At 40.3% G+C, this 17376-nt stretch overlaps 1 protein-coding gene across 1 annotated transcript; it reads left to right on the forward strand.

The window, feature by feature from the left end:
• The first annotated feature begins 4053 nt into the window (after positions 1 to 4053).
• Positions 4054 to 15235, forward strand: cth (cystathionase (cystathionine gamma-lyase)). Its single transcript, XM_026142421.1, has 12 exons — positions 4054 to 4352; positions 5733 to 5814; positions 5989 to 6084; positions 6224 to 6333; positions 6629 to 6763; positions 6902 to 6959; positions 7396 to 7473; positions 7702 to 7854; positions 10036 to 10157; positions 11215 to 11267; positions 12880 to 13018; positions 14283 to 15235. The coding sequence occupies exons 1-12, from the start codon at positions 4167 to 4169 to the stop codon at positions 14295 to 14297; spliced, it is 1227 nt and encodes a 408-aa protein (XP_025998206.1). The 5' UTR covers positions 4054 to 4166; the 3' UTR covers positions 14298 to 15235.
• The last annotated feature ends 2141 nt before the right edge of the window (positions 15236 to 17376 follow it).

The raw sequence follows: 17376 nt of genomic DNA on the forward strand, positions 1-17376 counted from the left end.
TTATATTGTACATATATTTATTCATATAATTCTCAGATTTAGCCATTCTTATATTTGCTTGTTCTTATGTTATTGTACTTTGCACACCTCTGTTGCTTGTGAAGCTCGCACACAAGAATTTCACTCACATGTACTGTACCAGTGTACCTGCACATGTGATGTGACAATAAAAGTGATTTGATATTTTACATTTTTAATCTAAAATGACCTCTAATATAGCTACACGAACACCGAAATCCAACTCCCACACACATCAACTACCCATTAGCTTTGGCCTTGTAACTGAAAGCGTTCAGATTGCTCGCGAGTAACCAAATTCCTCAAAAAAAGAAAAAAAAATCCCCCAAAAACTACAATTAATTCTCTCGTGAAAAGTCTTTCCTCGCTCCTCTTTAATTTTTTTTTAATGATTTTTAATTTAATTTTACTTTTTCCAGGCTGTTAATTCTGAAGAACTGGAGGTCGCAACTTATTTAAAATCTAAACATATTTTATTTTTATTATGTACTGTGCATGAAAGCACTGCATTCAAAAATATATCAACAAGGGAGTTACACTTCCTAGGATTTTTTAAAACTTACATGACACATGGGAAACAGCCAGCAACCCCCCCGCAGCTAACGCAGTCTATTCTCGTTTATCCCAACAATAATTATATATATTTTTTATGTATGTAACAAAAACTGTCTGCTCATAGGGGCTTGTCTTTTATTTTCATAAAAGCTGTGTGTACAGTACAGTACTTACCACCTCTTTATGCTAAATCTTTCTAAAATATTGTTCTCTTTTGTTTTTGCAGAAAACAAAAACTTGGATGAAGGACATTTTGTAAAGTAATAATTTAACACTGTGGAACTGTTATTTTTATTTAACACTGCACTGTTTATTTGTAGAGTTACAAGAGTTACAAGCATGCTTGTTATTCATAAAAAAGAAGCCTATTGCACTCATTATTGGATTTTAAATTTTTATACTGTATTACTGTGTCTTCTGCATTTTATTAAGGTCTTTTACCAGTGTGTAATCTGCCCACGTGACCTGCAATATATACTGAATAATAAATTCAACATAAAATAAATATTAATATAATAAATAAATATTTTATTCAGTAAAATGCTAAGGTACTTTAATTTTTTTTAAGGTCATACTACAAAATACATCAATGTACATCGATGACAATAAAAGTTCTACATTTTAATGACCACATAGTACATCAGCTGAATGTTTTTATATGGAAGTGTTAATTTCAGCCACAGACCTCAGCTTTAAAACTTTAAAAGTTTAGAGCTGGAGATGGAAATCTTATGTGTATCATACTCTCTGTGGATCATCCGCATTGAATAGCTCGAATAAATAAAAAGGAATATTAACTCTCAAATGAATCTATAGTGGAAGATCTATACTAAGAAGAACAGAAATAAACATGTATTTAAAATTGCACCCAGATACCTCAGTGAATGCATTTCTTTATCACCACTAATTAGTAATTAGTTTATAATCTATTTCATGTTATCATTTAAAATGAAGTGTATGACCAAAAGCCTGAGTGAACAATGAACATTAATTCTTTCTGACAATGATGGACTCAGTGCTTCAGGAAAAAAGAAAGGTATTTAAAATACAAGAAATATGACAGATTCCGTTTCATAAATAGTCATAAACATACTTAGACAAAAGCAAAAAAAAAAAAATAAATAAAAAATGAAGGTCTCTAAGCCCTTATTCACAGAATTTCTGTTCAAACTGTAGTGAGTACTTTGCCAAGAAAAGGCCATAGCAGCAGCAGCTTGATTTGTTTGGATACCTGCAAAACCATGAAATGTCCACAGTTTCCTAAAACAAAGGTGAGATCTTGTTTACAGTAGTCACAGTCATGTGAGGTTTCATGTGACTGTGCATTCAAACTAAATACACCCTTTCTGCTTCCACAGGAATTATGCGAGTAAGTAGCAGCCAGATACTAATCAAATGGACTTGATTTACTGATTATCTGGAAGTGTAAAAGCAGAAGTTTTCACAGTTTGTGTTAAAACAATGCAACAGTCTTTCCAAGAGTGGATTTCCAGTTCAGACTGTGCAATGCTCAGAGAAACTGCCAAAAGCCCAAAACCTACTCTTCAGATTCTGCAGACTTCGGTTAACAAATTCAATGTTTAAGTTCATGACAGTACAATTAGAAGAAGGCTGAACAAATATAACTTGTTTGGAAGTATTAACTCATGAATAAGAACTACAGCACTCACAATTTCATGTGTAAAATCTTTAATATTACTAGATAATAAGAAAAATACAAATGCATTTTAGCACAAGGCTTTCCTCAGCAGTTCTAATGCACATGTGGGCGCAGCCATCCACAAAACACTACCGGGACCTAATCCCTAATAGGCACAGGTGGTAACAGTTGATAGTTTGTCAGCATGCAACACTGGCTGTGCACTTCAACCACAGACCTAAATCCTTGAAACATGTACAAAACAACACGCTCCATTAACACTGTCTGAAACACACAGCTCCCATTATTTATTTATTTATTTATTTATTTAATTGGGGGGGGGGGGGGGGGGGGGTTGTTGCAGTTGAGCCTGTTGGTTTTCGTATTTGCAAGGGCTGCCAGGAGAAAACCTCTTCTCTGTAAAAAGGTCATGGCAGCACAGCTTAGACATTTAAAGAATCCACAAAACTTTTTGAACAATGAACACGACACCAAAGTGGGGATGTTATAATTTAATAATGCACACACAAGCATATCAGGACAAACACCTCATATCAACAGTCGCAGAGGGCTGATGAATTGGGCTTATTTTCACCTTCATGGGTAATTTGCATTCATTGCATCGACCATGAACTTCTTTGTAAACCAAAGTATTCTAGAGTCAAATATGAGTCCCTCACAATCCCAAGCACAGCAGAAAATCTACAGCCGAATAGCAGGAAAAAAAAAAGAATCAAGGTGGTTCAAGGGCCCAAAGTCAGACCTCAAGCTGACTAAATACTGTATCAGGAACTGTGCACAAACAAGTGCACACAGAACTCAATGAAGTGAAGCAACACTGTAAAGAGGAGTGGAACAAAATTCCTCCACAACAATGTGAGAGACTGATAAAGTCACACGGAAAACGATTACTTCAAGTTACTGCTGCAAAAGGTTCTTCTTTATGCTACTAAATCACAGGACTGCACGGAGTCCTCTGATTTTCCACAGATCGTTCCATACCAGAGCACACCCACTGTCTACGTGCTAAATCATTACTATACATAAACGTATTCATGAAAAACAACAACAAATACTTAAATCTGCATCAAAACCACCTCTATCGTGTTACCACTGTCTCACTGACACCAAAATGTTGTGACTACACCAACAAAGATAATGTAGTTCTGATAGAAAGATTCAATTTGTTGTTTCCATGACAGAAAAAACAAATAGCCAGAAATGTTCCTATATTTATCTGATGTTGTTTTCACTTTGAGATCACACTAACTCCACGCGCTTGTGTGAATTTGCTCAACAAACTGAAGAAAACTGCACACAATAAAGCAAAGCGGACTGTTCTCGTTCAAAGTCATTACAGAGCACTTCCTCCCCCTGTGGTTCACTCCTGGAAACACAGCTTCAGACACAAAAATGTTTTTAAAGAAGAAAACAAAATAGCGATAATAATAATATGATTGGATAAAAAAATGCACCAGATTCTGTGAATTGTGCCACCAACACAAGAACTTTTATTGCGGCTGCTGAAAAATCGAGTATCCCCCCCCCCCCAAGTCAGTGTTATTGTAAACTGACTCTGTTGCGTTACAAAACAACATAAATCACTGTCTTTGGGTAAATACCTGAATTATAAACCCAGAAGGAAACAACGTGCAGTAGCACATTCGTGTTAAAAAAGTAGGCACCGTGTTGGAAAAAGAGACGCGGACCCTGACTTAAAAAGCAGGAAACGTTGCATCACGACGAACAGCGTAAACAACGTGCATGGCCACGTGGGCTGGACGCCCACTAACCCCCAGCAAATCAGCGCCACATCGCGGTTTGTGTCGAGCGCTGATTGGCTCCGAGAGACAAGCGCAGCGCACGGCTCCATTAAATGTCTTTTACCATTACTGGGCACGGGTAATGTGTACTCATCTTCAGCCCGCAGCAGTCATTTTTGGAGCGCACTGCCATGAGTAACACGGACAAAAAAGAAGAACAAAGCGATTTATTCGCCGGTTTCCGCACGGCTTATAAATCCTTTGCAACAGATGCCATACACGTCGGCCAGGAGCCGGAGCAATGGAAATCTATGGCTGTAGTGCCGCCGATTTCCCTTTCTACCACGTTCAAGCAGTACTCTCCAGGAAAGCACGCTGTAAGTATCCCGTTACTTTAGGCCAGGTTAGGATCAGACTCGTTCCAGTGTTATGGACGATACGAAGCCCGATGGTTTCTAAGTGTTTGTATATTTTTAGGTTATTCTTATACTATTATTATGTTTTAGCTCTGTATGGAGGCGTGTCTTGTATTATTTTTAGCATGAATAAGAATGTCTCTTTAGGTAAGTAAAGTTAACGTAAAATCTGTGAATTCAAGTGTTTTTAACCCACTGCATGCGACTGACTGCGCACTCTGTTAAATAAGAAACTACCCTCAGTCGAAAGATGAAGCTTGACTTGTATTGTAATTCCTTCCTGCGTGTGATAACCAGTTCATGGCCATCCATTACTGGGAGTCTGTGTTAGATAAATATTGTTTTGTTTCCGCTTTAACATCATTATCTCTTCATGTTTCAGATTGTTAAAGTCGTTTTTTCCCTTCTCATTGCTTCTGGCATTGATTGGCTTACAGATAACAGATTTCTAGCACTACACTGACAAAAAGAGGCAGGACATTACACAGGAAAGAAATTCTTGAGGGCAGAGTTCACTAGTGTCAGTTTTCATTGCTTAATGTTTCACAGTTATAAGACTCCTCATATGTAATGCATTACCAGTTAAACTTTTTTTTTTTCCTTATTTGCAAGGGCTGCCAGGAGAAAACCTCTTCTCTGTAAAAAGGTCATGGCAGCACAGCTTAGGCATTTAAAGAATCCACAAAACTTTTTGAACAATGAACACGACACCAAAGTGGGGATGTTATAATTTAATAATGCACACACAAGCATATCAATACAAACACCTCATATCAACAGTCGCAGAGGGCTGATGAACTGGACTTATTTTCACCTGGACATCACCTTCATGGGTACTTTGCATACTCCTCATTTGTAATGCATTACCAGTTAAACTTTTTTTTTTTTTTGAGTTTTTGCACTCAGGTCAGCTTTCTTCACACAAACCACTTAACCTCCATTAGAAGTGGTAATTTTTTTTCTCCAAAAATTAAAAACGTATTTTTTTATTTCATTTACATCTTTCTGATCTTTTCAAAGCAAGCCGTATTTTTCAAAATCAAGGAAAAAGAAGGAAAAACCCGACTATGTTTTAGACAAAAAGGGTGTAGGCAGAAGCAACAGCTTGTATGTACCTGCAACATATATATAATCCAACACAAAGTATTTTATAATAACATTAATAATAATAAATATCTACTTCTGTGGGGTTTTTTAATACTTAAACTTAACAAAAGTGCCACATACCAAGTCATCACTGATCACTAAATAACTGCATCCCCTTACTGTCTGAACAGGTGCAAGCAAGTATTATAAATGCTGACCGTGGTGATGAAATGTAAAAATCTTGTGTTGATGTAGGGGTTCGAGTATAGCCGGAGTGGAAACCCTACCAGGAACTGCCTTGAAAAAGCCGTAGCTGCACTGGACGGAGCAAAGTACTGTACGTCAGCCAACCGTATTTCACAGCAGTGAATTTAAACAACATGTTTTAACATCGTTTTACTAAATGTTTAACGCTTCAAAAATGACAGAGCCTTCCAATTTTAGGCTTCTCTGACACGATGATGAAAATAATTCCTGCTCTGGACAACTTCTCACACCTTTTCCTCTGCAGGCCTTGCTCTCGCTTCAGGACTGGCGGCCACAGTGACGGTCACTCACATGCTCAAGGCAGGCGATGGAATCGTCAGCATGGATGACGTGTACGGAGGTGAGAAACCACTTTGCAACTTGGCCAAATGTGTAAAACAAACTCTGTGAGCTATGAGACGTTATCTTGTTTCCTAGATTATGTATGTGTTATGTGGTTTAGTGATACTAACAGAGATTCTTTTTTTTTTAATCACAAGGCACAAACCGCTACTTTCAAAGAATCGCAGCTGAAGTCGGCCTGGATGTGTCTTTTGCTGACTGCACAAAACCACAATTGCTCAAGGCTGCCTTGAAGCCAAATACTAAGGTATGTCAAAGCAAAAATTACACTTCAGAAGATTTCAGAACATGTGTTGTTTGTTTGTTTGTGTTTGGGTGCACCTTTTAGGAGATGTTTCCATTTTATCTGCAAAATAAACACATGCTGTTGTACCAGTGTCTGGTTTGACTAGTATGTTGCTTAATAGGGCGTGTCTTTAAGCTAACTGAAACGGTCATTGTGAATCAGCAGTTCGAGTGATTTCTCTTCTGGAAGTTACACCCACCCCTCCCTCTGCCCCCATGTTTGGTTTGACTTATACGTCATCTCTTTGCTCACGTAGCTGGTGTGGATTGAAACACCCACCAACCCCATGATGAAGGTGGTGGACATCAAGGCCTGCTCCGACTTGGTCCACGAGCACAACAAAGACATAGTGGTGGTCGTGGACAACACCTTCATGTCGGCCTATTTCCAGGTGAAACTTGACCCACGGTGCATTTTGTGCGCTGTTGATTGTGTAACAACAGTTCGATAACCTCCTGCAATCAAATTCCAGTTCATCCTGGAATAATTCAGGAAATGATTTACTCTTGTTTCTCTTGTGCACCTTTAGCGCCCCTTGGCTTTGGGAGCTGATATCTGCATGTACTCAGCCACCAAATACATGAATGGTAGGTTCAATTTTACTAACCTAACATTTGCATTAGAAGTCGATGCAAACATTTTGTGAGCTTAGTCACATGATCTGTTGCACGCTAGAAGGGATTAATTACTTTAGTCCTAAAATGTCTCCAAAATGTACCAAAGTAAGTCTGAAATGGGTGAAATAAGATCTTAAGCTTAAATGAATAATAATTGTAAAGCATTGCTAAAATGCTCACGTTGCCTGTCTCTACGATTAAAACAGAGAAACACATGCAGGGATCACCAGTGAAGTTAGAACTTTTGTCAAGGTGTTTGAATTTGATGCTCACCCAGTTAGTTTTGCCCCACCATCATCACATAGCAAAGACGCACAAGCTCAAACACAGAAGAGCAACAAAGTCAACTCCAGTATAAACTCTGTGTTTTGGACTTCTCTTTATTGTTGTATAATCTGTTTGGCAGGCCACAGCGATGTGGTGATGGGACTCGTCTCCATGAACAGGGAGGATCTGTACGAGCGACTGAAGTTCCTGCAAAATGGTGATTAAATACAAAGAGTGCATCAAGTGTTTTTTTAATTTTTTTATGGAAATGTACAATAAACCTCTTTATATGCCTCCATGCCACACATTGTATTTGGAGGCTCAAGTTCTGACCAGTTTAAATTCTCTTCAGTAGGAAAGTATTTGTTGATCTGGATTTTGGGAGGCTTTGTTTGTAACCTCTTTGGATTTTCCTTTTCTTCATGTGATCCCGCCTCTGCGTCAGCACTGGGTAGTGTGCCGTCTCCTTTTGACTGTTTCCTGTGTAACCGTGGATTGAAGACCCTTCACCTGAGGATGGAGCGGCACTTTAAGAACACCCTGGCTGTTGCCAAGTTTCTGGAGGCTGATCCGAGGGTGGAGCGCGTCCTCTACCCAGGTGATTTGCTGTAAACATTTTAAAATCACACATACCACAGACTTGTCAAAACATGCCTGTCATTATCTCCAATCTCAATCTTTACAAGGAAACTCTTGCTGATTTAGCTTTAAGCTTATTTGGAGGAGCCTGCAAAACCCAAGTTGCACAGTTTGTTGTACATTGTCTTTTTAGGTCATTTGAGGTCACACTGACCAATGGTGACCTTCCCCATTGAAACACTGTCTTTTTTTTTCACAACTCTGGTGGTCTTACAGTTAAACTATAAAAGTCTGACCTTTCCTGGTTTCATCTCTTTATGCTTTGTTTGCCAGTTATTTAGTCGACAACATTGATCCAAAGAACCATTGTTCTTTAAACCATTGTCACTGTCGGTCACTTGAGTTCACGTTGCTGAGCGGTGACCCGTGGCACGCTTCTTTTTTTTTTTTTTTTGGTTTTCTAGCAAAACGCACTCCCTGCCTTGTGTTGCCCTCTATTTCTACATAATAAGTAAATAAATAAATACTAGAGATGGACCGATCTGATATTACGTATCGGTATCGGTCTGATACTGACGTAAATTACTGGATCGGATATCGGAGAGAAATAAAAAATGTCATCGATCCATTAAATATCAAAAAAAGCACCTCAAAACTTGCGACATGGCGTAACTCTGCTCATAACCGTAGCACATCGCAGCAGTGTGGTCACGTGATAGAGCGGCTGTGTGTATTTGTAGCCTCGCTAGCAATCCAGCATTTCATCTCCGAGGAAGTGATCCCAGAGAGAAGTAAAGCAAGTGTGTAAGTTCATCTCTGAATGTTTGTAAAGCATTCCCGCGTTAAGCTTAACAACCGATTTATGGAGCGATGGCCTCTTCTCTCTCTCTTCCTCCCTCTCCTGCTGCTACTTCAATCATGAAACTGATCAATGATCAGCCGATCGGCTTTTCTGTCGCGAGTCCATCTCTCTTGTTTGTTTTTGGCCCACTTTGCGCCAGAAAGAGGAAACCAGCGGCTGAACAACAGCAGCACATTTAAGCTTGATAATCTGTTGTTAGAATTTATTTAATATTACTTTCTCCACCAGGATCTTTTTCTACGCAGCTGACGGCTATGCAGGGGCGGATCTAGCAAAGTTTAGCCAGGGGGGCCGATAGGGCAAGAACAGGGAAAAGGGGCACAAAGACATACTTTTCTTTCTTATTCTCATTTTAAATGTCTAGCTTTTAATAAAAAATTATCCGAATCTTACACCCAAAGTTTTAATCTGATGTAAAATGTATAGAAGTCTAATAGTATAACTATTAAGTCTAATATACCCTAGTAAGCTGTAGTACTTTTTCCTTTGGGAAGGTACCATCTGTGCAGTCTGCAGTTCTGTTGAAGAAAGATGTTGAATCTATTTAATTATTCTTGAAAATTTTTTTATTTCTGTGCATTTTTTTTTCACACTGCATCAAATTAAAGTTGATTACGTCAATTAAGCATCATGAGGTGGGGGGTGGGTCCCTATTTTTTTTTTAAATTTTTTTTTTTTTTTTTTTGCTGGGAGTTTTAGAGCCCTATTAGTTAGGTTGCTTACTCTTTAAAATACCAGAATAGGGAGGATGGAGCAGGTTTAAGTTTATTAGATTGATCAGTATTGCTGAAATATGAAATATTTTGGGTGCAGTGTATTTTTTGCATACAGGTATAACAGAATAGCTTTAGTTTTTTTTGTTTTTGTTTTTTTTAACTTGAGTATGAACTTATACAAAAAGCAGCAAGATATTAAAAAAACAGTTTTATTGAAAAACACACTATATCGGATTCATATCGGTATCGGCAGATATCCAAATTTATGATATCGTATCGGACATAAAAAAGTGGCATCGTGCCGTCTCTAATAAATACATAATTTTCTATTGAAAGTAGCCAACTGAATGTGTCTCATCCATAAAATTTTTTGCCCCTCCTCTGTGCTAATTTTTAACTAAGCAAACTGATTAATCAGCATTTTCCCTCCAACTTACTTTGGTGTTCATGGGTAGATAACTAACTTTCATCTTATTGTGCTGTTTTTGCCAATTATTTACAGCTTTTGCCTATAAAATATAATTTAGTCAGTTTTCTTATTTAAATTAAGTTGTACGTTACCAACTTTTTCTTTAAAATTAAATTTGAAATTTTGAGATATGTCTTCCCTCTTTTGACACAGGCCTGCCGTCTCACCCCCAGTACGAAGTGATGAAGAGACAGTGTACTGGGTGTCCAGGGATGATTGCCTTCAACATTAAAGGGAAACTTGAGCATGCTACTACCTTCCTCAATAACCTCAAAGTAATTTGGCTCAAAGTTTTTATTTATTCTGGCCTGTTTGATTTTGCATTTAATAAGCAGGTTGCTGGGCTTTAGGAAAACTATGAGATGTAGTGCTGTGAAAAACTAAATGCACCCTTACTGTGTTTGTAGGGATTACAAAGAAATGGTTTAGTCGAGCTACTATCCCTTCTGGCTTCCTGTTTGGACCTCAGACACTATATTTTCACTTTCTTCTTATTTCTTGCCTTTCACAGCTTTCTCAGCTGCACCTAGAGGTAAACCTACTTCCTTATATAGAGAAATGTGGACGGGGTAGTGTGCAGATAGGTTGCAAATTGTATGAAGATTAAACAAGACTGTTGGTCATGAACGATGAACATACGCACAGTGGTAAGAACAAAATAGGCCAGTGCGACTGTTTCATAAATCCAACTGCAATTTTGTGTGCAAACGATTATTTTGCACAAGATGATTACTTCAAGTTGTTGCTTCTAAAGGTTCTATAACTAATGAGTCATGGGGTGTACTTAGTTTTTCATAGGACTGCATAGAGTCTGTATCAGGATCAGATGCCTTCACTGACCGGACACACATGCACACAGACACAGTGACATTTTCAAACGCTGTTTTTCTACAAGACACATTACAAACTTTCCAAGTTGATAATATTTCGCTACATTATAATAGCCATAATTAACATGTGACATCAGTTTATACTTGCTGCCAAATTCATCACATTTTTTTTCACACTGGAAAAACATTGTTTTCATGTTAATTTGACCAGTTTTATTATAGTATTTGTTACAAGTGGACCATTGTGAAGCAGCATGATCCAAGGAGAACAGATTGTGGACTTCACTGTGTGTATGAAAGGCCTATGTAAGCTCGCTGTTAATGTCTGAAAATGATCCAGACCACAAATAACAGTGAAGAGTGCTGCTTTGGCTTGTTTCCGTTGTGGGTTACTAATTGTCTTTTTCATTTTTTGTAATTCCCTTGAAACTTTTGTGCTCGCCTGTACACATTACGCGCCGTGCTTCACTTCATCTTCATGTCCTTTGTGGTCTTATTTCAGATGTTTGCGATTGCAGAAAGCCTCGGTGGGTACGAAAGTTTGGCAGAACACCCGTAAGTGTCACTGTAGTGTTTTTATTCTTGGTAGTGTTAAAAGTACACTCTTCTGTAAATGGTTTACTGTAAGCTTGCTGCAGTTTAACACAGACCACCACAAGGGGGCAGCAGAGACCAATAGATGAGCCCTATCAGACTCCCTCAAACTACACTCAACAAAAATATAAACGCAACACCTTTGTTACTGCTCCCATTCCCCATGGGATGGACGTAGAGACCTAAAATTCATTCCAGATACACAATATAACCATCCCTCCCAAACAGTGGTCGCAAATCAGTCCAAATGTGTGGTAGTGGGCACATCTGCCATATTGAGATAATCCATCCCACCTCACAGGTGTGCCACATCAGGATGCTGATCTGACATCATGAGTAGTGCACAGGTGTACCTCAGACTGCCCACAACAAAAGGCCACCCTGGAATGTGCAGTTTTTTGCGCTATTGGGGGTCTGGGGACCCAGAACCGGTCAGTATCTGGTGTGACCACCATTTGCCTCATGCAGTGCAACACATCGTCGCATGGAGTCTATCAGATTGTCAATTGTGGCCTGTGGAATGTTGGTCCACTCCACTTCAATGGCTGTGCGAGGTTGTTGGATATTCGTGGGAACTGGTACACGCTGTCATATACGCCGGTCAAGCACATCCCGAACATGCTCAATGGGTGACATGTCCGGTGAGTATGCTGGCCATGCAAGAACTGGGACATTCTCAGCTGCCATCTGCCCTGAACAATGTGAACCATGATTCATCCGTGAAGCGCACACCTCTCCAACGTGCCAGACGCCATCGAATGTGAGCATTTGCCCACACAAGTCTGTTACGGCGACGAGCTGGAGTCAGGTCAAGACCCCGATGAGGACGACGGGCATGCAGTTGAGCGTCCCTGAGATGGTTTCTGACAGTTTGTGCAGAAATTGTTTGGTTGTGCAAACCAATTGTTCCAGCAGCTGTCTGGGTGGCTGGTCTCAGACGATCTTGGAGGTGAACCTGCTGGATGTGGAGGTCCTGGGCTGGTGTGGTTACACGAGGTCTGCGGTTGTGAGGCCGGTTGGATGTGCTGCCATATTCTCTGAAACGCCTGTGGAGACGGCTTATGGTTGAGAAATGAACATTCAATGCACGGGCGACAGATCTGGTTGACATTCCTGCTGTCAGCATGCCAATTGCACGCTCCCTCATTGCTTGTGGCATCTGTGGCATTTTGCTGTGAGACAAAACTGCACATTCCAGGGTGGCCTTTTGTTGTGGGCAGTCTGAGGTACACCTGTGCACTACTCATGATGTCACATCAGCATCCTGATGTGGCACACCTGTGAGGTGGGATGGATTATCTCAATATAGCAGATGTGCCCACTACCACACATTTGGACTGATTTGTGACCACTGTTTGGGAGGGATGGTTATATTGTGTATCTGGAATGAATTTTAGGTCTCTACGTCCATCCCATGGGGAATGGGAGCAGTAACAAAGGTGTTGCGTTTATATTTTTGTTGAGTGTAATTGCAACACTTTATGTCCATTATAAAGTCACTGTCTATGCTCTCCATTAGAATCTCAGCATGTTTTTCTGCTCATGTGTAATCCTTCTCTATCATACCGTTCAGGGCGATTATGACCCATGCATCAGTGCCAGAAAATGAGAGGAATGTGCTGGGCATCAGCGACACCCTGATCCGGCTCTCCGTTGGCCTGGAAGACGAAGCCAACATCATCGAAGACCTGGATCAGGCACTGGCTGCTGCTGTAAGTATCAGACATTAAGTTTTTGTTTTCTTTCTGTGTTGTGGTGGCATCAAGTTTACGGGAGACTTGAGTTGACTTCCTGAGAAGGTTAACTTTACCTGTTGGTCAAGCTAGTGCTTTAGTGAATAAAATGTTCACTTTTTTCTACCAAAAACCTCTTTTGGATACCCTCTCCTCAAATGGATATTTGCTGTTTCTCAGTATATACAGTGCAAATGTTATTTTTAACTTCTTTGTTGGTTCAGCAGAAACATTGTCGTGTTCCCAGAATTCATTTTCAAGTTCATTACTCAGTTTTAAGCTGTCTCACTGCAGTGCAGCACTGTAGTGCATCGCTTTCAGACTTGGCAGACTGTGTCCAGACATCTGCATCTGCATCTTTATCGCATCTCGTCCTCTGGCAGCCGGTGTCGACGTCTGACGTTTTCGTCCACCTCTCTGACTGTCTCTGGCCTGGCACGGTGGCAAAGAGTTTATTAAATGTGCTTTTCTCTGATTCATCGTTGTTCTGGTTGGCGTGGATAGTTTAGGGATGTGAGTTCTGGTGTATTTTATGAATGGATGCAAAACTAAACACCAACAACTCGTTCTGATTTACGGTCACCCAAATTGGCCATGATTCTGCTGCATTAAAACTCCGAGCTCTAGCGCACTGGTTTGGGATGATTCACCGCTAATTCCCATCCTCTAACTACGCTGTCATCAGCAGTGCATTTGAATTTCCTAAAATCTTGTTACGACCTCGTTTAGCTGTACCCTACATGGCACTCTGTACCTCCTGTCCTCAGCATTCAGATAATGCTGCTGCGTCCTTCTGCTGCCCATCTGAAGAAAATGGATATTAAATGGAGACAAATCTCTCTAATGACTGTCTGTGGTCCCAGGAAAGGCACCTCTGATTTGTGAAACATTTAATTGGATAGGATGGCAGGTCAGATGGGGGTAGACGGGTTCATTTCCAGTTGAGTTTTATCAGGAAAGGTTGGCTGTGGACATCAGTTGGTCAGTTAGTGATGTAGTTTATGGTGATATTTCTGTAAGATCCTGGGTTTGGATTAGTGACTGGTTTTGTCTTTGGCCTATATTAATCTAATCTGGTCTTGTCTTTATCGCAGTCATTTTGGTATCCCGTCTAAGCTCATCAGAGAGTGACCTTCTTATTCTTAGGGGAAAAAAAGAGAAGCTGGATGTGGATTGTACATTTTATTTATGTATTTATTAAATTATTTTAATTCCCCCCTCTATCTTCTGTTCTCTTTAATAGCATCCAAAGAAGTGAAATGTCTTCAGATGGCATCCTTGAGGGTGGAGGAGTCAAATTTGGGATGAAAGACCCGAGTTTCCAACATGTGGGACCTCAGCTCAGTGACATTCGCCTGTCAGGGAAGCTTGTTCTTGGGGAGGCTGACTTTTAGGCTGGTTTTACTTTGTTTTCATGTTTGTTCTGTGCTTTGTTATAATTAGGATTTTTCGAAGGCTTTAATCAGGCAAAGTCCTGCTCAGTTAAAATTGATGAAGCACGAGTTACTGCTGGAACAATGTCAAACAGACACTTTTCTGAATAACCTGGCTATGAAACTGTGTCTTCAGGTTGATTCATGGTATCAATGTGCAGATTTTTAGATTACTTTATATGCACTTCCAATTCACAACGTAAGTCATCTACTTCAGGGCACTTTAGGTGGCAAGGTAAAGACTCCACACGATCATCTGCAATCTGAGGCTCAGCTGCCACCTACTGACCAAATGTTAGAAGTGATAGTGGCTCTCACAGTTTTGGACAGAGATTTCTTTTTCCCATGCAGAACAATTGTTTTACTCAAACTAGAAGGTGAACAAAAAATGCTGCATGTCCTTTTTGTTTGGCCAAAACTTTGATATAAATGAACTGTTACTAAGAGAGGAGGAGCTCCAGATATTTGCTAGTAAACGTGGGAGGGTCTGGTATACACAAGTGAAGACGTTCCCAGCAGTGACTCCAGTTGAGGTCTGTGTAGAAACGGCTGAATGTTTTTACAGGAACATCTCTGAGAATTATGCTTGATAAAGAGCTTTTTATGTTTTTAAACAAGAGGTTGAGACATGTCAGAACTCCTTTGGGTTTTATCTGTGTGACAACACACACGCCATTTGTGCAACCCACTGTACTCCCACATCACAGCTCATCATTTACTGTAATCGAAAAAATCCATTAAAATCAGTCCAAGTGCAAATCTGTGCCCGTCTCACTTCCTCTCAACCATCGTGCTGTACAAGCACAAGTCTTGTTGTGAGTTCAGCATCAGCAGTGGGGTGGGGGTGCACGGTGGGGCAATTCCCAACTTAAGGTGTCAGATCTTCTGCAAAAGACTGATCAGTACCCACACCTGCAGTCAGTAATTTTATGTAATTATTAAATGGAGAAAAATGTATCATGTTCATCAGGATACAAAGATTTAGTGTGTGTGTTTATATCTTCCAACAAATTGTTGCTTTCTGATGAACCTATAATGTATCCATTAAAAATACAGAGGAATAGGGAAGTGGTTTGTGGAAACCACCATATTTGAAAGCAGTGGGTGGAAGCACCTCTCCTTTCCAACTGTGTTTTACGTATGTGGCTAGAGACTGGCCACATATGTAGGCGGCCGCCTGCGGTGGAGGGACATTTCACTTCATGCCTGCACCTTCAGACTTGAGATATGAAGCATCGTACCTGTGCTTTATCGTCAGAGATTAAGTCCCCCTCACCACAGAAACAAAAATGTGAAGAAAGTAATGCTGCCTCTTAATAAAATGTCACGCTCTTCCTCCTCACCTCAAGAGTCATCTCCTGAACTGAAGTCAGGGCTCTAATGTGTGAAAAAAGTTTGCATAAAATAAACATGCTTATTTCTTGTCAATATAGTCACAGCTAATTATTATCAGCAGGTAAGACACACGTCTCTTCCGTCTTTGGGTAGCTCACAAGAGCTGTCTAAACCTGCGGTCCCCAACCTTTTTTGCGCCACGGACCGTGTTTATGTGCGACAATATTTTTACAGGCCTGCCTTTAAGGTGTCGTGGATAAATACAACATAATAAATCAGTACCGGTACCAAAAAAAGAAGAAGAATTATTCATAACACACGGGAGACGACCCAGGGAAACAGAGTTAACGATAAAAACGATAAAAAAAAACAACAAAACACTAAAAATCGATCAAAATCCTGAAAACCATGAATTTCACACGTGAGCCTCAACTCTCGCGGCCCGGTACCAAACGGTCCATGGCCGCTGGTCTAAACGAACATTATTCTAGCTAATGTTGCCAGCTAACACTTTCCCTCTGATTAACAGTTGATTATTCTCACATCATATGAGAGTTGATTCACTGTCAGAGTAGCAGTGTTTCACAAACAGCAGCCTTACTGACAGGCAAAGTTCAGCATATCCTCAACAACTCACTGCAGTATTGCTGTCATTGTTCAGAGGAGAAGTCGTTTACCATAGTTTTATACCAGACTAAATAAATGTGGATGCTTCTCACTGTCACTGACAGCTGAGGTAAGCGGTGGACTAACAGCCCACAGACAGGGATAAACTGTGGGGTCTGTCTAGCTTCTGTCTAAAGTAGCAGAAACATGCTGAGCAGCCTCGGCCATTATGGGGAACAATGTGTATATTTACTGTTTTTGATCTCTTTCGGCTAACAAAAACACGTTAGTGCCGTAGCAGCTTTAACTATGATTATGAACTTGAATTGAGAGGGACAAGAAAACGGAACTCATTCTTCTTTAGCTCTCAGCGAAGGCGGTCGCACTTTTCTCCTCTCCTCCTCACCCTTATCTTCCCTGCTTAGCCTTGTCTTGTCTTGTGTGCATTACTTCCCTGGAATAGCCTCCCACTGTCGTTCCCTGATCATGACTGTGTTACGGCTATTCTTCCCCCTTTCCAACGCCTTCGATGCTTGTGCCCTACCGGGGAAGATAGCAGTCAACTGGACCAGCACTGCAGGACCGGATGCGCTGTCTACGCCGGCTCTCTCTTACCCTTTACCCGCCCCTGTTGCTTGTCTTGTGTTTCTATGGTGTATTGATAATCATGTGCTTTTGTGCTGAGGTGTTTTTTCCGTTATCAAACTGTTCTCCCACTAGGAGCTCAGTCTGAGTGGAGTTTTTTTTCTCCTCCTCTTACCTCATGTAGTGTATTTTCGTTGTTTTTTCCTATCAGCCTACCTTCTGACATGTCTGCCCAATGTGATGTTTGTGTAAAGTTGGTCAGAAGGTTCCTTTGTAAGTGCGCATGCGCCATTAGCGTGCTGCCTGCTGTAACCCTAATTTCCCTCGGGATGAATAAAGTATTCTGATTCTGATTCTGATTCTAATCTACAGACATCT

The sequence above is a fragment of the Astatotilapia calliptera genome, chromosome 15 (genome assembly GCF_900246225.1).
Source record: "Astatotilapia calliptera chromosome 15, fAstCal1.2, whole genome shotgun sequence".
Lineage (NCBI taxonomy): Eukaryota > Metazoa > Chordata > Actinopteri > Cichliformes > Cichlidae > Astatotilapia > Astatotilapia calliptera.